General features: G+C 47.7%; 1 protein-coding gene across 1 annotated transcript in view; it reads right to left on the minus strand.

Moving 5' to 3' along the window:
• The window catches only part of ARHGAP45 (Rho GTPase activating protein 45), a 44,593-nt gene that overhangs the window by 19,922 nt on the left and 3,239 nt on the right, over window positions 1–21,432 (minus strand). Inside the window, exons 2-9 of the mRNA XM_056844580.1 lie at window positions 19,218–19,518; window positions 9,142–9,285; window positions 6,328–6,412; window positions 4,637–4,709; window positions 4,432–4,510; window positions 3,469–3,606; window positions 2,768–2,832; window positions 2,157–2,267 (exon numbers count right to left, since the gene is read on the minus strand). Of these exons, the coding sequence (XP_056700558.1) occupies window positions 2,157–2,267; window positions 2,768–2,832; window positions 3,469–3,606; window positions 4,432–4,510; window positions 4,637–4,709; window positions 6,328–6,412; window positions 9,142–9,285; window positions 19,218–19,518 (996 nt within the window). The remainder of the gene's footprint in view (window positions 1–2,156; window positions 2,268–2,767; window positions 2,833–3,468; window positions 3,607–4,431; window positions 4,511–4,636; window positions 4,710–6,327; window positions 6,413–9,141; window positions 9,286–19,217; window positions 19,519–21,432) is intronic.

Consider the following 21,432-nt stretch of genomic DNA (forward strand, 5'->3'; position numbering starts at 1 on the left):
GAGAGAAAATCCCACCCAAAAAAACCCAATTGCTGCATAAAAAAGCATTTTAAGAACAACCCCCCCCCCAAAAAAACCTGAGTAATCTGAAAAGCGGGGGGGGGGGAGAAATCCAAGCCTCTGTTTTAAAAAGCCTTTCTTCTGCTCAGAAAGAGCTCCAAGGAAGCAGGAAGCATTTGAATCTCTGCCTCTGAACATGCTGCTTTGTAACTGGCTATGAGCGAAACCAAGCTTGCGTGTCCCACGCTTTGCCTTATGCACGGGGATTTCCCCCGGGCTGAGCTCAAGGGAGATGGAAGAGTCAGGTTATTACAGGAACGGGAAGTCCCGGGATTTGCCAGGGCTGGCAGCGAGGTCACCTCTAATTAGGGTTGCCAACTGCCAGGTAGTAGCAGGAGATCTCCTGCTAATACAACTGATCTCCAGCCAATAGAGATCCGATCACCTGGAGAAAAATGGCTGCTTTGGCAATTGAACTCTATGGCACTGAAGTCCCTCCCCTCCCCAAACCCTGCCCTCCTTATGCTCCGCCCCAAAAATCTCCCGCTGGGAGGGACTGGCAACCCTACCTCTAATGGACAGAAAACTCATGTATAACTCCAAGGAACAACCGAGACAGACCGGGGGGGGGGGAACCGTGAGTGAAAGTACCCATGCATAAACGACCATTATTTAGATGTATCTTCTTATGTAGTGAAGTTGAAATTCTTTTTAATTATTTCTCTGTATCCCTTTTTATATTAATTTAGAGTTCGATCCCAACGAAAGTCGGGTTCAGGTAGTCAAGTCAAGGTCGACTCAGCCTTCCATCCTTCTGAGGTCGGTAAAATGAGGACCCAGCTTGCTGGGGGTAAAGTGTAGATGACTGGGGAAGGCAATGGCAAACCACCCCGTAAACCAGGGGTGGGGAACCTTTTTTCTGCCAAGAGCCATTTGGATATTTATAACATCATTCCCGGGCCGCGCATTCTGGCCCTGCCCCCTTTAACCCCTCCATTGTCGCCACTTCCGCCCCCAGCCCTCTTGTAGTACAGAGGAAATACGTTTCTCCACAGCCCAGGTGGGAAAGGGTTAACAGAGTTTCTTGGGCGGTCCTAGCAGCTTCATAGCTAATGACTCTTCTGCAAGGGGGAAAGAAGGTTCCTTTTCTAGGCAAAACAAACTCACATCCACCTTGAATAGAGGCTATTCATGGCCACAGGAGGGGGCGGATCGCCAGACTTAGATCCTTCTGAGCTAGAGATCTGCCAGGACCCATGAGGGCCAGACCAAATGATTTCGCGGGCCTTAAACGGCCCCCGGCCTGACGTTCCCCACCCCTGCCGTAAACGTAGCCTGCCTAGTAAACGATGGGATGTGATGTCACCCCATGGGTCAGGAATGACCCGGTGCTTGCACCTTTATCTCTTATAGTGAATTAAGCAAATGTTAGCTTTGAGTAGTGGACTTTGTCTTAGCTCTGACCTGGATTTTTATTATATCCCAGTCCCTAGAGAAAGAGTGAGTGTGAGGTAGCCGCAATAGGGTGGCCAGGTCCCTTGTCACTCCCGGCAGGAGGTTTTTGGGGTGGAGCCTGAGGAGGGCGGGGTTTGGGGAGGGGAAGACTTCAATGCCGTAGAGTCCAATGGCCAAAGCAGCCATTTTCTCCAGGGGAACTGATCTCTACCGGCTGGAGATCAGTTGTAATAGCAGGAGATCTCCAGCTAGTATCTGGAGGCTGCCAGCCCTAAGCTACAAGGATTCCTCCCCAGTATGCACAGCTCACTTCCAGTCATTCACTGAAGATCTCTGCGATGTAGCTGCTGCCAAAGCAAATTTTAAAAAACGTGCTCAGGCAATCTCCGCTGGCCTATCGGAAACCCTGCGGGGCACAAGCCCCCCCCAAGGCCACACCCACTTTCTAAAAACATTCAGCAGGCAGGCATCAGAAAGGTGTTGTCCGCTTGGGAAGGTGGACTCTACGGCACTTAAGCCCCTCCCCTCCCCAAACCCCTCCCTCCTCAGGCTCCGCCCACCCAAATCTCCAGGTATTTCCGGATCCGGAGCTGGCAACCCTACGTATGCTCTAACCAATACACAACGTTGCAGGGGCAATCGCTCCCTGAGCCTCCCCCTTCCCGCCCCCAAGCCGCTTTTACCTGCAAGAATGCTTTTACCTGCAAGAATGCTTCCGTTCGCAAGCTGTGGGAGGCCTGCAGACAAGTTGCGCTGAACTCCAAGTCTTGCTCCAGTGCCAGCGAATAGATGGAGAGCAGAGGCATGTCCCGCTGGGGAGTTGGCAACAACACACAATCAAGTCACACAGGGAACTTAAGCGTCCAAGTGCAAAAGCCACACAGCACGTCGTTGACAAGGCTTGTGAAAGAAGACCGGCTTTCACAAGTTGTATTTAGTCTCTACCCTTGGACTTCATTGCATGGGACTCTTGGCATAGGGTCCCAGATTATTGTATTTGTCACGTTTATTGTATGTGCTTTATGTACATTTCCACCTGAACAATGCTCACCTTTTGCATATACGTGGTATTGGCTGTTACTGCTGTTATTTGGTTTTTACCTCCAGGTGGGGGCTGGAGATCTCCTGGAATTACCAGTGATCTCCAGGTGATCAATTTTCTTGGAGGAAACGGCTGCTTTGGTGGGAGGACTCTAGGGCATTTTGTCCCGCTGAGGTTTTGCCTGTCTTCAAACCCTGCACTCCCCAGACGCTACCCCCAAATCTCTTGGAGTTCTCCAACCTGGAGTGGGCACCCCGGACGGAGGCCTACCTCCTGAGTGATGGGTGGCTTGCAGGTGTTCACCATCTTCTGAATCCCTTTGGCAAATTCTATTTCTGGAAAGAGAAAAGAAAAGAGAAAAGAAGCAGAAATCAGGATGAGGTGGGAGGCCCGGGTAAAAAAGAGATTTTGTTGTTCTGAGGTTTATACAATTAGGTAGGGGTGTAGATAGGGTTGCCAACCTCCAGGTACTAGCTGGAGATCTCCTGCTATTACAACTGATCTCCAGCTGATGAAGATCAGTTCACCAGGAGAAAATGGCCGCTTTGGCAATTGGACTCTATGGCATTGAAGTCCCTCCCCAAACCCTGCCCTCCTCAGGCTCCATCTCCAAAACCTCCCGTTATAGAGTCCAGTTGCCAAAGCGGCCATTTTCGCCAGGTGAACTGATCCCTATCATTAACAGCCTTGATCGGGTCAATGCATCTCCTTCCCTGGAGAATTTTAAGCAGAGGCTAGATGGCCATCTGTCAGCAATGCTGATTCTATGACCTTAAGCAGATGATGAGAGGGATGGCATCTTGGCCATCTTCTGGGCATGGAGTAGGGGTAACTGGGTGTGTGTGTGTGGGGGGGGAAGGTAGTTGTGAACTTCCTGCATTGTGCAGTGGGTTGGACTAGAGGACCCTGGTGGTCCCTTCCAACTCTAAGATTCTATTATTCTTCTCATGTTGGGTCTTCCTCCGGCTCACCCAGAGTTGTCCTCTTCTCCAGGTAGGCAATAAGATTCTTCATGTACTTGGAGATATTCTTGGCATACTGGAGGGCGATTTCCACCCCACCCTCAGACTTCTGGAGAAGGATATCAACCTCTTCTCCCAACAGGCAGTCTGCAAGACACAGCGGGTGACCAGAGGAGAGGGGTAAGAAATCAGCGCGGTGGCACAAGCAAGCCTTTCGATATAGGATATCCCGTGTTCTAAATCAGTAAAAGAAATTGTCGTCACGGATTCTGGGAGAGACACCTTGGAACCCTCCCCAGGGAAAAAAGCCTAGCAGGGAGACCCAGTTCTTCCCACTGGAGGAAGAGATTCCGTTCAGACAGCAGACAAAACCAATATTGAACTGATCTGTGGTTGCTGAGAGCCGTCTGTATGAGCTTTCGTGAGTCACCGCTCACTTCTTCAGATAGGATCTGAGTGATCATCTGTGAGCTGTAGGGCTGCCAAACATCCCAGGGTTGGGAGAGGAAGCGTTGGATGATGTGGTGACATCGCTCCCAGATGAGGACCCGGACGTGACGCCACCGTGTTGCGCGGCACTCTCGGAATCCCCCAAATCTCTATGGTAACGACCATAGAGATTTGGGGGATTCCTAGAGCGTTGTGGACGTGGCAAGCAGAAGTGATGCTGCGTCGTCTGCAACATCGTTCCCTACCCCCAGCTATCTTCTCCCAGTGTGACATCAGTGGACACCCCATGGGGCCAGGATCCTGGTAAGCCTCATGGGTTGAGGTTGCACAAACTAACCCCAGCCACAGTGAGCCAGAGCTTAAAGGTGTGAAGCTCCAAATCAGGCCTTCAGATCCTACCGTAGATGCAATATATGTTATGGCCCCAGTAGTCTGATTGTAGGAGGTGGTGCACAATTAGACCTCCCAACAGCCAACAGCCTCCCTACAGCTATGGAAAAGGATGTCCAAGTGGCTATTTACTCGAGTTGAAGTCTTCCATGCCTGTTGGGATCTCTTCCGTCCCCTGTCCAGCAATCCTGGTGTATATGTTTTCCATAGACTGCAGGGATCGGAAAAGGAGAAAGCAGTTATTGCAAGAGGAAAGAAAGGGGAGGGCTATTGTGGATTTATTTATTCACTTCTTTTATGCCCTGCCTTTCTCTTCAGCGGAGAAGGTGCCCCTCACCTGATTGTGGTCGCTAAGAGGGATAGAGAGGAGCGTACTGCAGTCCACTTCCCCCATGAGGAATTCGGAGACTCTGAAAAAGAAAGAAGAACACCTTTTCCCACTTCTCTTTCTTCACAAATCTAAATCATGTCAGTGCCAAAGGCCACCCCACAAAAGAAAAAAACAAAACAAAACAATAGTATCGTGAAGACAAGAGTCACTGGAAAAGACAATCATGCTAGGAAAAGTTGAAGGCAGCAGGAAAAGAGGAAGACCCAACAAGAGATGGATTGACTCTTTACAGGAAGCCGCGTCCCTCAGTTTGCAAGACCTGAGCAAGGCTGTTAAGGACAGGACATTTTGGAGGACATGGATTCATAGGGTTGCCATCAGTCGGAAGCAACTCGACGGCACTTAAAACGCACAGTATTGTGAACCGTGCCTAAGATTACTAGTGTTATAACACGGTTTGACAAATGGCTCAAAATAAAACCCATGCCTCCTACAGTCAATTCTACCCTTTGCAAAGTAATAATAATAATAATGAACTTTTATTTATACCCCGCCCTCCATGACCAGGCCGGGTTCCGATCAGCTACCAACATAGTTAATGTACATAGAGGTTTAATTACAAAAATTAAAACATTAAACATTAAAACATTCTAGTGCGCTGCATTCCTCTAGTTCTGGCTTTGCCACTCTATTTGTCCCTGTAGGGAGAGATGTTATTGCGGTGGATAAGGATTGTTGTAAACACTGTCCATATATAATACCTTGGGGGGGGGGGTCAATGGACCAAGACTAAGTTAGGGCCTGTAGGAAGATTGAGAATAAGGTATAACAAGGCCCAAAGAGAAGAGGGAGGGAAGGGAAGAAAAGGAAAAACCAAGGGGGAAAAAAGAGTAGTCCTTTAAAAAATTTTTAAACGTATTGGCCACAGAACCAGATTGGCCAGGGTTCCTGGAGGTTTTCTGCCTACCTCTGGGTACACAGTGGGGGTCACTGGGGGGTGGGGGAGGGGCGAAGGTAGTTGTGAATTTCCTGCATTGTGCAGAGGGTTGGACTAGATGACCCCTGAGGTCCCCTCCCAGATCTATGTTTTTATATTACCGGGTGTATATCCTCGCCGTGTGAAGCATGTGTCCAAGAGAACCCAAAGAACAAAAGTCCATTAAAAAAAAATCAATCGATGGTTAAAGTAACTATCCAACAACAAAAAAAGCCACAAGAGTAGGATGACACAGTAAAAGAATTAAAAAAATAAGTGTAGGAATAAAAATAACCGCTACTCAAAGTAAAGAAGGGCAGTCGCTTTGGGTAGTCTCAGTAATGCTTCGGCTGTCCAGATGGGATAACCTCAGGCTACGTTTTGAGGTGAAAAAATTGCCACAAAGCCCCAGAAAAAGAGATGAAAACATAAATAGCGGAATGAAATTGCTATGGTGAATTGGCTGTTCTTTATTATTATTTATTCGTTTGAAACATTTATTAGCTGCCTTTCGACCTTACAGGAACTTAAGGCAGCTTATACATCAACAGCAATACAATAAAATATATAAAATCCACTAATTTAAAACCAGTAGTTTAAAACTACTGGTTAGCAGAAGAACTGAAGCTAATTGAATGGCTTCATGAATACACCGTCTTCAGTTGTCTCCTATAGATCGGCTAGCCTGGACCATCCAGTTCAGGGCAAGTTGTTCACTTACGTGCTACTGAAAGAGACGGCAATCGTCTCCAGGGCCTTTTCGAATTCCCGCTTGTCTCCTTCGTTCTTTGCTTCATAATTGAAACCTGCAAAGCGGGGAGAGAAAACACCATGAAACTCTTTCTCTCCCCCCCCCCACATCACTTTGCAAGAAAGACATCCGAAAAGGCGCACTGCGAGACCCTTCAGGGTTATACCAGCTTCATGTTTTTCAGCACTCCCCTGCTCCTCTGTAAAATCGGACTACCCGCCATACACGTAGCAAACATCAATTGACTAGTAACCTTTACAAGGAATTTTGGCACTGTGCTTTTTTCTTAACGGAACCACTTGGTAATGTGTGTGTGTGTTAAGTGCCGTCAAGTTGCTTCCGACTCATGGAGACGCTATGAATCAAAGTCCTTCAAAATGTCCTATTTGACAGCCTTGCTCAGCTCTTGCAAACTGAGGGCCGTGGCTTCCTTTATTGAGTCAATACATCTCTTGTTGGGTCTTCCTCTTTTCCTGCTGCCCTCAGCTTTTCCTAGCATGACTGTCTTTTCCAGTGACTCTTGTCTTCTCATAATGTGACCAAAATACGAAAGCCTCAGTTTAGTCATTTTAGCTTCCATGGTCAGTTCAGGCTTGATTTGATCTATAACCCACTAATTTGTTTTGGGGGGCAGTCCACGATGTCCGTAACACTCTCCTCCAACACCACGTTTCAAAGGAATCTACTTTCTTCCTATCAGCTTTCTTCAATGTCCGGCTTTCACAACCATACATAGTAATAGGTTATACGATGGCATGAATTAACCTAATCTTGGTGGCCAGTGACACATCCTTACACTTCAGAATCTCTTCTAGCTCTTTCATGGCTGCCCTTCCTAATCGCAATCTCCTTCTGATTTCTTGGCTGCAGTCTCCCTTTGGGTTGATGATGGAGCCAAGGAATAGAAAGTCTTCCACAATTTCAATTTCCTCGTTGTCAACCTTAAAGTTGTGTAAGTCTCCCCATAGACCTATCCCCAAAGGCTTCCGACACCACCAGTATTTGTGCATGCGTTGAGGAGGGGGTGGAGATGTGTACGTGCCCCCCAAATTCACTCGCTGCTAAAAACGCTTCACTGCTAAGTAAACCACTTGGCAGATTCACTAGAAGACTAACGGCTGGCGGTGTGTTGTGGTTACCGCGCTCAGGGTACCGGATGCTCAGGCAGCAAAGTGCACACGTTTTGGTGCGAGTGTGCGGTTACGCCAGCCGCTTTCTCCTCCCTTCTTTCCTGCTGTCACAGGCCCCTCCTTTCTGACCCACAAAAAAGGCAGCTTCACATAGTCAACACAAGAAGAATTTGGGGCTTATAATGGTATCAGAGAATGAACACACAAAGCCGCCTTCTACTGAGACAGATCCATTTGTCCCCCCTCTTCAGGGTCTAGAGCACTGGTTCCCAACCTTTTTTTGACCAGGGACCACTAGGACTTTTTTGTTCGGTGCAGGGACCCCAAGGTTCAAAATAAAAATTCCGAGAATTTGAAAATAAACTTTAATCATAACTGTTAGTTAAACATTAAACTTAGAATAATATTTGAATATATATTTTTATAATAGAGAACTTTTAATTGAAAATATTAATTTATTATGGGTTTATAACTTTGTTTCGCGGACCTTAATTTCGTTCTCGCGGACCCCTGGGGGTCCATGGACCCCCAGTTGGGAACCAGTGGTCTAGAGAGAAGTCCCCCACACACCCATTTATTTGAGTGAACCTGGGATCTTAAGAACATATGAAGAACTCTTTTGGATCAGACCAGTGAGGGTCCATCTAGTCCAGCATCCTGTCTCACACAGCGGCCAGCCAGTTCCTCTGGAGGTCCAACAACAGGACACAGAGGCCGAGGCCTTCATAAGAACAACAGCCCTGCTGGATCAGACCAGTGGTCCATCCAGTCCAGCATCCTGTCTCACACGGCAGCCAACCAGTTCCTCTGGAAGGCCAACAACAGGGCATAGAGGCCGAGGCCTTAAGAAGAGAACGTATGAACATCAGAAGAGCTGTTAAGTCCGCGTGGGGAGGACACACGAGGTCGAGATGGAGTTCCAACAACAACGCTTTATTGTAGTGTAGAACAGAACTGGAGAACTTGGTGCAAACGGCCCTGCTTATATGCTCCCTTGGCCGCCCGCAGCCACTCCCCCCCGATCCGTGATAGGGGGGAAAACAACCCCGGGTTACCAATGGCGCATGCCGGTTTAGGGCCAATAGCGCATGCAGGGCTTAAGATCCTTCGTCCAGGACTCAAGCTCCTAAGTGTCCCCCTGCATATCGCCTAACTATATTGTTGCGTACAGGCAGGTTTTGAGAATATGGATGGGGGGAAAGTGCATCTAAACAGTGGCAAATCCAATGCAAAACCTTCCATGAATAAATGGCCAGAGGCCCCGTCTTGCTGTTCCGGTGTTATCTCTTCAGAGGGAGTGAGGGCTTGTTCTGCCGCCTCTTCTTCTGAAGAGTAATTCTCAGGCTGACTCACGACATATATACATACATAACAAGAGCCATGCTGGATCAGATCAGTGGTCCATCTAGTCCAGCATCGTGTCTCACACGGCAGCCAACCAGTTCCTCTGGAGGTCCCACAACAGGGCATAGAGGCCACTGCCTCTGAATGTGGAGGTTCCCTTAGTCACCATGACTAGTCACTGATAGACCTCTAAGTAATGATCCCTTCAGTCCTAACCAATTTCGTTGCTCAAGGTCCTTCTTCCGCAACCTCTACCATTTATGGGTCCAAATTAAGATGAATGGGGGGGGGGGTTTTGGCATCTACTGACCTTTGACTTTGGAGATAAGAGTCCCAGCTGCCGTCAGCGTCTCCACGGTATTGAGAAGAGGGTACTTGCTGATGACCTGCCGGAGTATCCGCAACGCCTCTCCAAGACACTCGTGGGCAAGCGAGCGGTGCGATTCCACCTCCTCTGCAAGATGAACACACATGGAGAGCAATCATGCCCCAGAAAGAAAAGGTAGCTTCAGAAGAAAGAGAGGTGAGATTAAAAGAGAAAAACTGTGCCCCTGATGAAATGCTGCTGGGCCCAGTAGCCCTGCCAACTGAGTGTGTGTGGTTAGTTGGTAGGGTTGCCAACCTCCAGGCACTCACAAAAATAAACGGGTGGAACTATAGTTGCCCTACTTGTAATTGTGTGTGTGTGTGTGTGTGTGTTAAGTGCCATCAAGTCGCTTCCGACTCATGGCGACCCTATGAATCAATGTCCTCCAAAATGTCCTATCCTTAACAGCCTTGCTCAGATCTTGCAAACTGAGGGCTGTGGCTACCTTTGTTGAGCCCATCCATCTCTTGTTGGACCTTCCTCTTTTCCTGCTGCCCTCAACTTTTCCCAGCATGACTGTCTTTTCCAGTGACTCTTGTCTTCTCATAATATGTCCAAGGTACGACAGCCTCAGTTTAGTCATTTTAGCTTCTAGGGTCAGTTCAGGCTTGATTTGATCTATAACCCACTGGTTTGTTTTTTTGGCGGTCTAGGGTATCCGTAACACTCTCCTCCAACACCACATCTGAAAGGAATCTACTTTCTTTCTATCAGCTTTCTTCATTGTCCAGCTCTCACACCCATACATAGTAATAGGGAATACGATGGCATGAATTAACCTGATCTTGGTGGCCAGTGACACATCCTTACACTTCAGAATCATTTCTAGCTCCTTCATGGCTGCCCTTCCCAATCTCAATCTCCTTGTAATTACAACCAAACAAAAGGGCAACTCAGGCTGTGTTTAATCACATGTGTGTGTGTGTGTGTGTGTGTGTCCGTCAAGTCACAGCCAATTTATGGTGACCCTTTTTGGGGTTTTCATGGCCAGAGACTAACAGAGGTGGTTTGCCAATGCCTTCCTCTGCACAGCAACCCTGGTATTCCTTGGTGGTCTCCCATCCAAATACTAACCAGGGCTGACCCTGCTTAGCTTCTGAGATCTGATGAGATCAGGCTAGCCTGGGCCATCCAGGTCAGGGTGTGTTTAAACATACATGAACTTATATTGCAAAAGTTACCAATTCACCAAAGTTATTCACAGTTGGTTCTTGTAGGTTATCCGGGCTGTGTAACCGTGGTCTTGGAATTTTCTTTCCTGACGTTTCGCCAGCAACTGTGGCAGGCATCTTCAGAGGAGTAACACTGAAGGACAGTGTCTCTCAGTGTCAAGTGTGTAGGAAGAGTAATATATAGTCAGAAAGGGGTTGGGTTTGAGCTGAGTACTGTCCTGCAAAAGTAATGTGCTAATCACATTACTAATCATTACTAATCATGATTAGCACATTACTTTTGCAGGACAGTACTCAGCTCAAACCCAACCCCTTTCTGACTATATATTACTCTTCCTACACACTTGACACTGAGAGACACTGTCCTTCAGTGTTACTCCTCTGAAGATGCCTGCCACAGTTGCTGGCGAAACGTCAGGAAAGAAAATTCCAAGACCACGGTTACACAGCCCGGATAACCTACAAGAACCAATGAACTCTGACTGTGAAAGCCTTCGACAATGTTATTCACAGTGTTCGCAGCTAAGATTCACATGAAACCAACAACAATATTCCATACAGAGTTACAAATATCTTGTCGAAGGCTTTCACGGTCAGAGTTCACTGGTTCTTGTAGGTTATCCGGGCTGTGTAACCGTGGTCTTGGTATTTTCTTTCCTGACGTTTCGCCAGCAGCTGTGGCAGGCATCTTCAGATGCCTGTCCTTCAGTGTTACTCCTCTGAAGATGCCTGCCACAGCTGCTGGCGAAACGTCAGGAAAGAAAATACCAAGACCATGGTTACACAGCCTGGATAACCTACAAGAACCAATTACAAATATCTATTCATGGAAATAATTATATTCAGTGCATGTAAGCATGACAAATGCCGGTGCTTTTAACACATCCTTGTTGAAGTCAGTTCCATTTGTATTTTCCACCATAGGAGTTACAATTGTATATGCAAATGAATGCCCAAAAAGAATGTCCTCTTCATATTGTGATTATCTTTTTACTTGTTCTCTTGTTCTTAATGTCTTTTCTTTGTACTCTTCACAGGTTTCCGGTACATATGTTCCTGTTTCAACTCTTTGCCTTCCTCAGAAGATAAACCTGGAGATTCCAGAATGCATTTTATCAAAGAGTGACACAGTCCTTTCCTGGTTTTACCACGGCATCTTCTAAGCGGGATACGAGAGCAGGTAAAAGAATAACCACCATATGAGGAGGGCATTCTCTTTGGGCATTAATTTGCATGTACAATTGTGACCGTTCAATAGGGTTGCCAGCCTCCAGGCGGAGATCTCCCAGAATGACAACTGATCGCAAGAGGACAGAGACCGGGCTGCTGACCTTGAGGCGAGGCCTGGGGATGTCCTGGGATTAGAATTGCTGTCCAGACAACAGAGATCAGTTCCCCTGGAGAAAATGGCAGTTTGGGAGGACGGGCTGTACGGCAGGGGCGTCGAGCTCATTTGTTGCGAGGATAGGGTTGCCAACCTCCAGGTGGGCTCATGTAGGAAACTATAATTAAATTGGCTGGAACTTGTAAATATCCGTTAATAGCAATTTATTGTGTATCAAACTCAACCATATGCAACAGCATCAATATATAAAGCAAGAACCATTACTCAACCATCGTCTCCGCAAGAACCCTTACTCAACACCGGGTCTTTTCCCTGCTCTTCAGAGGCAGCCGCTCTCCGCTCTGTATGTTCCCCGCGCCTCACGCAGGGATTGGGGTAGAAATTGTTGTGCGGTTTTACGTTATATTTCCACCAAGAATTGTTGATAGCACAATTGTGCAGTTTATTTCTGTGAATTAACAGATAATTTTTGTTATGATTTCTGTTTCATGGTTTCTGTTATATATTTTTCATTTTGTATTTTGCAACTAGCTCACAATAGCAACGACGCATTGTTGTAAATTGTCTTAATGCTTGGTGTATTTTTGACATTGTTTATTTGCATCTGTTGTCGGACAGACTCTTTTTACTGTTGCATATGGTTGAGTTTGATGCCTAATAAATTGCTATTAACGGATATTTACAAGTTCCAGCCAATTTAATTACAGTTTCCTACATGAGCCCACGTGCTGACAATTTATTTTAGTCTTTACCTAATTCAGCACAGGTTCTCTTACTTACCTCAGCAACCTCCAGGTGGTGGCTGGAGATCTCCCACTATTACAACCGTTCTCCAAGCGACAGAGATCATTTCCCATCGAGAAAAGGGCCGTTTTGGCAATTGGACTCTATGGCATTGAAGCCCCGCCCCTCCCTCTTCAGGCTCCACCCCCAAAATCGCCAGGTATTTCCCAACCCGGAGCTGGCAACCCTACTTATCTGTGTTGTCCACTCTGTGTTTTATTTTTTATTTGTTTGCGTTTCCCTTGAAAGCAGTTGGGGTGTTTGCTCCGTGTTTCCTTTCTGGCCAGAACGAAGGCCATTATTTCCGTCTCGGTATCCGGTCAAACCCTCCCGCCTCCATTCATTCCTCTGTTGCGGCCTCCGTAATCGAGGATGTTCGCCTCTTGGCTAAGTTTTCCAGCAATGGATAAGAAAGGAAGGTCATAAAAACAAAAACCCCAAACTTTGCTAAAGTTGACAACATTATTTTTAACCCATTCCTGCTCTGGTGCCTTTAACCAGAGACTTTTGAGTGGGTGACAATATCACTAGGGTTGCCAGGTCCCTCTTTGCCACCGGTGGGAGGTGTTTGGGGCAGAGCCTGAGGAGGGCGGGGTTTGGGGAGGGACTTCAATGCCATAGAGTCCAGTGACCAAAGTGGCCGTTTTCTCCAGGTGAACTGATCTCTATCGGCTAGAGATCAGTTGTAATGGTGGGAGATCTCCAGCTAGTACCTGGAGGTTGGCAACCCTAAATATAAGAACATAAGAAAGGCCCTGCTGGATCAGACCAAAGTCCATCAAGTCCAGCAGTCTGTTCACACAGTGGCCAACCAGGTGCCTCTAGGAAGCCCACAAGCAAGACGAATGCAGCAGCACCATCCTGCCTGCGTCCCACAGCACCTTATAGAATAGGCCTGCTCTTCTGATCCTGGAGAGAATAGGGATGCATCATGACTAGCATTCATTTTGACTAGTAGCCATGAATAGCCCTCTCCTCCATGAACATGCCTGCTCCCCTCTTAAAGCCTTCCAAGTTGGCAGCCATCCCTACATCCTGGGGCAGGGAGTTCCACAATTTAACTAAGCCTTGTGTGAAGAAATACTTCCTTTTATCTGTTTGGAATCCCTCACCCTCCAGCTTCAGCAGATGACCCCGCGTTCTAGTATTATGTGAGTGGGAGAAAAGCTTCTCCCTGTCCACTCTCTCCAAACCATGCATAATTTTATAGACCTCTATCATGTCTCCCCATAACCGTCTTCTTTCCAAGCTAAAAAGTGCTTCAACAGCTCCTCTGGCCCCCTGATCATTTTGGTTGCTCTTTTCAGCACCTTCTCAAGCTCTGCAATGTCCTTTTTGAGGTGTGGAGACCAGAACTGTACACAATATTGCAAGTGTTGTCTCACCATAGATTTGTACAAGGGCAGTATGATAGCAGCAGTTTTATTCTCTGTTCCTTGTCTAATTGTGGCCAGCATGGAATTTGCCTTTTTTGCAGCAGCCGCACACTGGGTCGACATCTTCATCGAGCGATCCACTACCACCCCAAGATCCCTTTCTTGGTCTGCCGCTGCCAGCAGAGATCCCATCAGTTTTTATTTTTAAACCCCTCAATAGGATTTATTTTAAAAATGCATAGACTGCTTTTACGACCTGTTTGCAACAAACGAACAAACAAAACCCCAAACCAACAACAGCAATAATAGCAATAAAAGATTGTGCCATGGAGATTAGAACACGTTACATAGCTTGGTGGTGTTTTGTTTACTGCCAGGAAAGGGAAGCTGAAAATCAGGAAACCGACGCTTCCTGAATCTTTCGAGATAATCTGTCCATCCAAACGCCTACAATCTAGGGTTGCCAGGTCCCCCCTTGCCATTGGCAGGTGATGGGGGGAAGTAGGGCAACCAGATCCAAGTTGGGAAACCCCTGGAGATTTGGGGGTGGAGACCTCCTCAGGCTCTGCCCCCAAAACCTCCCACCGGTTGCAAAGACCCTACATCTCATGCCTCCCTCTCTGATGGGTAGAGTTGCCAACTCTGGGTTGAGAAATACCTGGAGATTTTGAAAGCGGAGCCTGACGAGGGCGGGGTTTGGGGAGGGATTTCAATGCCATAGAGTCCACCTTCCAATGCACCCATTTTCTCCAAGGGAACTGATCTCTGTCATATGGAGATCATGGTTGCCAACCCTACAGTCTTTCTGTCTGTCTGTCTTCCTTCCCTTCCTTCCTTCCTTCCTTCCTTCCTTCCTTCCTTCCTTCCTTCCTTCCTTCCTTCCTTCCTTCCTTCCTTCCTTCTCTCTCCATGTGATCTTCTTGGTTCAATTATTGATTTAAAACATTGCTCTACCTCTCCTTCTTTGTAAAACTGAGGCTGTTACCGCACTAGGTATTCTCAGCAACGTATTAACAGTTTGGAAATGTTATAAAAAATACTGTTCGCACTTTCTATGTATTCCCACCGATGTATTAAGAGTTTGAAACTGTTATAAAAAATACTGTTCGCACTTTGTTTGGCCCCTTTAGCTGTGAAGACGTCTTCCAACCATTTTTTAGCTGTGGCATCCAAAAACCCTTTTAAAGTGATGTTTTTTATAACATTTCCAAACTCTTGATACATCGCTGGGAATACCTAGTGCGGTAACAGCCCCGGACAGCTCCCAACAATTATAGTAATCAGCCAAAAAGACCTAGAAAGCTACGGTTCCTGGTTTTCTTTTTCCTTCCTTCTTTGTTTATATTGATATTCGGGGAATAAAAGCAAAAAAACATTTCCCCTCAACCACATCTGTACTTTTTTCTGTTGCTCTTATTAGCTGCCTTGACTAGAAACCACAGGGCCTGAAAATGCCCTAACTAAATTTGCATTTCACTCATCTGCACCAATATTGCTTTAATGTTCACGTAAACCCCTGTGTATACTTGTGTTAAAAAGTGGTGTGTACTTAGGGTTGCCAGGTCCCTCTTTGCCAGCAGCGTGAGGATTTTGGGGGCGGAGCCTGAGGGGGGCGGGGTTTGAGGAGGGGAGGGACTTCAATGCCATAGAGTCCAATGCCAAAGTGGCCATTTTCTCAAGCGGAACCGATCTCTATCGGCTGGAGATCAGTTGTAATAGTGGGAGATCCCCAGCTAATACCTGGAGGTTAGTAAACCATGAAATAGCAGAAAACATGCAAAGTTTTATACTGCAATCTTTTTAGTTAGATATATGTTTCACAAATATTCACATTATATTAGAGTTCATATATGAATTTGTACAATCACAATATATCAATTGACAATCACAAATTGTGCAAATATCTTCTTGCCACTGTGGCAAGAAGAAAAGACTACCTTATTGCCAGAAACCCTTGCCACTGGGACTACCTTCACATCTCCAAAGCGCAAGTCAAAGCGAGATATTTGCACAATTTGGGATTGTCAATTGATATATTGTGATTGTACAAATTCATATATGAACTCTAATATAATGTGAATATTTGTGAAACATATATCTAACTAAAAAGATTGCAGTATAAAACTTTGCATATTTTCTGCTATTTCATGGTTTACTAACTACTTATATAGCAGGCTAACTTCATATTTGTTCTAATACCTGGAGGTTGGCAACCCTATGTGTACTATCTTTTTAAAAATAGATGAAATCCCCAAACTCCTTAAATTCCTAGATATTTGCTTAATTCTTTTCTGTCTGGGTGTCTACAGATGGCATCCCTGGCTGGCACCATGACAACTCCATGTTTTCTCTCATTGCGGCTTTCGCAAGCTCTCGCTTCGCAGGTGTGATCCCGCAGCAACCCGGCGCGAGCGGAGGGATGACATGCGCCGATTCTCCTCGTTACGCGCGCAAAGGATTTATCAGGGCTCTGCCAGCTGTCACAGCCTCAGAATAAACAGGAAAGGCGGGCGAAAAATAGCAAGCAGACCGGAAACAGTTTTGCTATCCAGCCCTGGGCCGTCCCAGCCCTTCTGCCTAGCCTCATGTGGCAACTGACTCAGAGCATGGTTTGGGCCACCGATTGCGAAAGAGGAAGGCCCCCCGCGTGCGGAGAAAGGGTCTCCCGGAGCAAGGCCCCTGAGCCTTCAGCGTTCCCCCGGACAGTGAGGACGTCTGCCGCTTCTCCGCTCTGTCTTCTAGGGATGTATAAAGATGCATCTCTGTTCTGTTTTGATTTTCGTGGCATGGCCCCCACCTATCCTCTTTGGGTTAATTTCCTGTTTTCACTTGTTTCTTACTCTCTTTTTTCTTTTAGTACGTGGAGGATGGCAACCCATCAAAATCGGGTTGCCAAGTTCCAGGTGATTGCAATCAAATGAAGAGTACCGAGGCTCTGTTGTACTATTAATCCATCTAATTATGTAGTGCAATGTATATGCAACAGTATATCAAAAATCACAATTACACACAAAAGACAACTTATCTCTATACACTATACTACACCTACAAAACTACACAACTAATGGAGTCCAAATGTCTCAGAGGCATATTCAGATCCACAAGTTCAGGCTGTTACCGCACTAGGTATTCCCAGCGATGTATCAAGAGTTTGGAAATGTTATATAAAACATCGCTTTAAAAGGGGTTTTTGGATACTACGGCTAAAAAATGGTTGGAAGACGTCTTCACAGCTAAAGGGGCCAAACCAAGTGCGAACAGTATTTTTTATAACAGTTTCAAACTCTTAATACATCGGTGGGAATACACAGAAAGTGCGAACAGTATTTTTTTATAACATTTCCAAACTCTTAATACATCGCTGGGAATACCTAGTGCAATAACAGCCTCAGTCTCTTAATACACTTAGCCTTCTTCAAATCACTTGTGCAGTCATCCAAACTGACTGAAGAGTCAGTGGGGGAAAAATCCCGATCGAGTCAATGGATAGAAACTTCGATCCAGCAATAGCAGGTAGGCAAATGAATACAGGCAGGAAACGCGCCCTCCGGAGTGGGTCGATCACTTTCGCCATTGTGTGGCTTCATCAGCCTGATACATACAATAAAAATTCTCACCTCTGACTCTATACATTATACTTCTTAATAAATGATACACGGGACCGCCACCAAGACATACCTTAAGATCCTTATTAAAGCTAATACCAAAATATTATTCTTAAGTTTAAATTCGCTGCCAACAGCTTCCTCCTTTCTTCAGCCTTTGCTTATATTATTCTGATCCATCAATAGCAGGTAGGCAAATAGACTTCAGGTGAGAGTCAATACAGCACCACAGGAAATACAGCAGCACAGTCGGTAATACGGACTTCGACCTTTCCTGTTTCATTTAGGAATTACTGACTGTACTTTTAAGAGTTATGGTTTAGTTGATTCTATCCGTATGCATTGCTCTTGGTCAATTTCCTGTGGTGCTGTACTGACTCTCACCTGAAGCCTATTTGCCTACCTGCTATTGCTGGATCGAAGTTTCTCTCCATTGACTGGATCAGAGTTTTTTCCACTGACTCTTCAATCCGTGTGGATGACTGCACAAGTGATTTGAAGTAGGCTAAGGGCCCATGAGCCAGGAGGCGTTCCGGCACCCTGGGAGTCGTTCCCAGGGCATGACGGCGCCAGCCGGGGGTGGGCTCAACGTTAGTCAGCCTCCTGAGCCCTTTCGGCTCGGGAACGCTCCTTTTTCTTTTTGCAATGATACGCCAGCTTTTTGCTGGTGTATCTCCCATGCAACCCTATGAGGGTTGCACGGGTTTTTGGCGCCGGGCAGAGGTTTCCGCTCTTTAGGAGGCAATGGCGCTAGTTTGCCTCCAAAGCCCAGCGCAGCCATTCCTTTCAGGAATGGGCTGTGAATTAAGAGACTGAGCTTGTGTATCTGAATATGTCTCTTTGAGGCTTTTGGACTTCATTAGTTGTGTAGGTTTGTAGGTTTGGTATAGTGGAGTACAGAGATAAGTTGTTTATTGTGTGTAATTGTGATTTTTGATATACTGTCGTATATCAATTGTACTACATTGAATAGATGGATTAATAGTACAATAGAGCCTTGGTACTGTTCATTTGATTGCAACTATAGTTGTGACGGCATAGTGATTTATTTTTTCAAGTTCCAGGCGGTGGCTGGAGATCTCCTGCTATTTCAACTGATCTCCAGGCGACAAAGATCGGTTCCCCTGGAGAAAATGGCCGCTTTGGCCATTGGACTCTATGGCATTGAAGTCCCTCCCCTCCCCATACTCCGCCTTCCTCAGGCTCCGCCCCCAAAATCTCCAGGTATTTCCCTACCTGTAGCTGGCAACCCTACCTCAACACCACCCCTGCTGATTCCTCTGGGCCACCAGGGCTGCTGAATAAGGGAAATTTGAGGATTTTGCTAGACCATCAGAACTTCAGCCTAGAATACTCATGGTCCTGGAAACCAGGTGATCACAGACAGCCAATCCCATGCTACCACCTGGTATAAAGCTTCAGGTCTACTGCTGCTCAGTCACCCTGGGCAAGGGTTTTAAGGAAGGCTCAGTACCGGCTGGCTACAGGGTTGCCAACCTCCAGGGACGAGCTGGAGCTGCTACTACAACTGATCTCCAGCAGATAGAGATCAGTTCCCCTGGAGAAAATGGCCACTTTGGCCTTTGGACTCTACGGCATTGAAGTCCCTTCCCGAACCCTGCTTTCCTCAGGTTCTGCCCCCAAAATCTCCCACCGGTGGCGAAGAGAGGCCTGGCAACCCTAGCTGGCTGGGGCAGAAGAACCTTGCCGTGGTGCAGCTATGCCCTCGGTTGCTCACCCTCCTGAAGCATCACGCCCCGCAGTTTCTCCAAGCCTTCGGCGAAGCGGGCCACGTCCGCCAGCAGATGCGCAATCTCCTCGGCTTCCAGGACGGTCTCCTCGTAGCTCTCCGCGGGGCTGTGCGCCGCGAGGGGCTTGGCGGCCTTGGCGAGGCCCCGGGGGACCACCGGAGACAGAGGGAAGCCGGCCGCGCTGGCGTGGCGGCTGAGGCTGGTGGGCCGCTTGAGGGTGGTGGCAGCGGCGGACAGGTCCACCAGGCTGGACGCCGACATCTCCTGGCCATCTCGGCGTGGCAGCTCCTGGAAGAATTAAGAGCCCATTGGTCTGTGGCTCAGCGGTAGAACACATACAGGTGTTGGGAAAGATGTTTCTGATCCTGAGATGACAGCCACAAAATGGCTGCCGCAGGAGGCAGAGCCAGGCACAAAATGGCTGCCGCAGGAGGCAGAGCCAGGCACAAAATGGCTGCCCCGGGAGGCAGAGTAGGGTTGCCAGGCCCCTCTTTGCCACGGGCGGGAGATTTTTGGGGCGGAGCCTGAGGAAGGCGGGGTTTGGGGAGGGGAGGGACTTTGATGCCATAGACTTCAATTGCCTAAGCGGCCATTTTTCTCCAGGTGAACTGATCTCTATCAGCTGGAGATCAGTTGTATTAGCAGGAGATCTCCTGCTACTACCTGGCAGTTGGCAACCCTAAGGCAGAGCCAGCCACAAAATGGCTGCCCTGGGAGGCAGAGCCAGCCACAAAATGGCTGACCCGGGAGGCAGAGCCCGCCACAAAATGGCTGCCCCGGGAGGCAGAGCCAGCCACAAAATGGCTGCCCCGGGAGGCAGAGCCAGCCACAAAATGGCTGCCCCAGGAGGCAGAGCCAGCCACAAAATGGCTGTCACGTAGGGTTGCCAATTGCCCGGTGGCGGCGGGTAAACTACCGCCCATTCACCGGGTTGCCCGCCAGCCAGCTGAGGGCCAGTGGGCACTGCAGGCACGCGCGCACAGATGCAGCACACGCATCACTTTCGATTTAACCCAAAAGTGACACGAACGCTCTAGCACCCTTGGCTAAAACTCTATGGAAACCATAGAGTTTTGGCCAGGATCACTAGAGCGTCCCCATCACTTCCAGGTTAAACTGCAAGTGGCGTAGGCACATTGTGCGTGTGTGAGCGCGCTTTGCCAGGTGTGCACGCATGGCGCGCTAACGCCACAGCCCCACAAAGCTTCTGCCACTGGAGCTGCGGGGCCTGGCAAGGCTACTGCCTAGGGTTGCCAGGTCCCTCTTCTCCACCGGCGGGAGGTTTTTGGGGCAGAGACTGAGGAGGGCGGGGTGTGGGAGGGGGTACGGTTGCCAACCTCCAGGTACTAGCAAAGATCCGACAGTTTCCAACCACAGTCTTTTAAAAATATAATTAGCAAATTGTCCAAAAGTAACCTTAGTCAATATAAACGATCCAAATAATATACAGTGACCACTGTGTCACAAAATGAGCACGCAGTAATCTGTGTTATGCCGTTCAAAGCAATGTCTATACAAGTCCATAACTCAGGTAAGTCTTACAGTTGCTTAGGTGTTGAATAAAATTTATATGCATCCAATTCCTTTCCCAGGGAGGTGAAATTCAGCAAGCCAGGCGGCCGTTTCGATTCTTCAGCTCTTCCCCAGTTTCTGATCCAATATCTTCCCCTGAAGGGAAGCTGTGAGACGGATGTACCACGTAAAGCGTCTGAGTGGACATTATTATTTTGGATCAGAAATGGATGTTGGGAAATTCCTGGAGATTGGGGTGGGGTGGGGGTGGAATCTGGTTAGGGCAGAGTTTGGGGGGGACTCTAGGGGGTACAATGCCACAGAACCCATCCTCCAAAGCAGACATTTTCTCCAGGGAGTCGGATCTCTATAGTTAGGGTTGCCAAGTGCCCGGTGTTGGCGGGTAAAATCCCGCCGATCCACCGGGCTTCCCGCCGGCCAGCTGATGGCCAGCGGGCATGCACGCATCATAGAGTTTTGGCTGAGATCGCTGGAGCGTCCACTTCGCTTCCGGGTAAACCCACAAGTGACGTAGGCGCGTCATGCGGGGTGCGCGTGCGCATTGCACCAGGCGCGCCGCGCACATTTCTCGCCACGGCCCCGGAAAGCTCCTGCCGGTGGAGCTACGGGGCCTGGCAAGCCTATCTATAGTCTGGAGATGAGTTGTAATTCCAGGAGATCTCCCGTCTC

Source organism: Euleptes europaea, chromosome 2 (assembly GCF_029931775.1).
Source record: "Euleptes europaea isolate rEulEur1 chromosome 2, rEulEur1.hap1, whole genome shotgun sequence".
NCBI lineage: Eukaryota > Metazoa > Chordata > Lepidosauria > Squamata > Sphaerodactylidae > Euleptes > Euleptes europaea.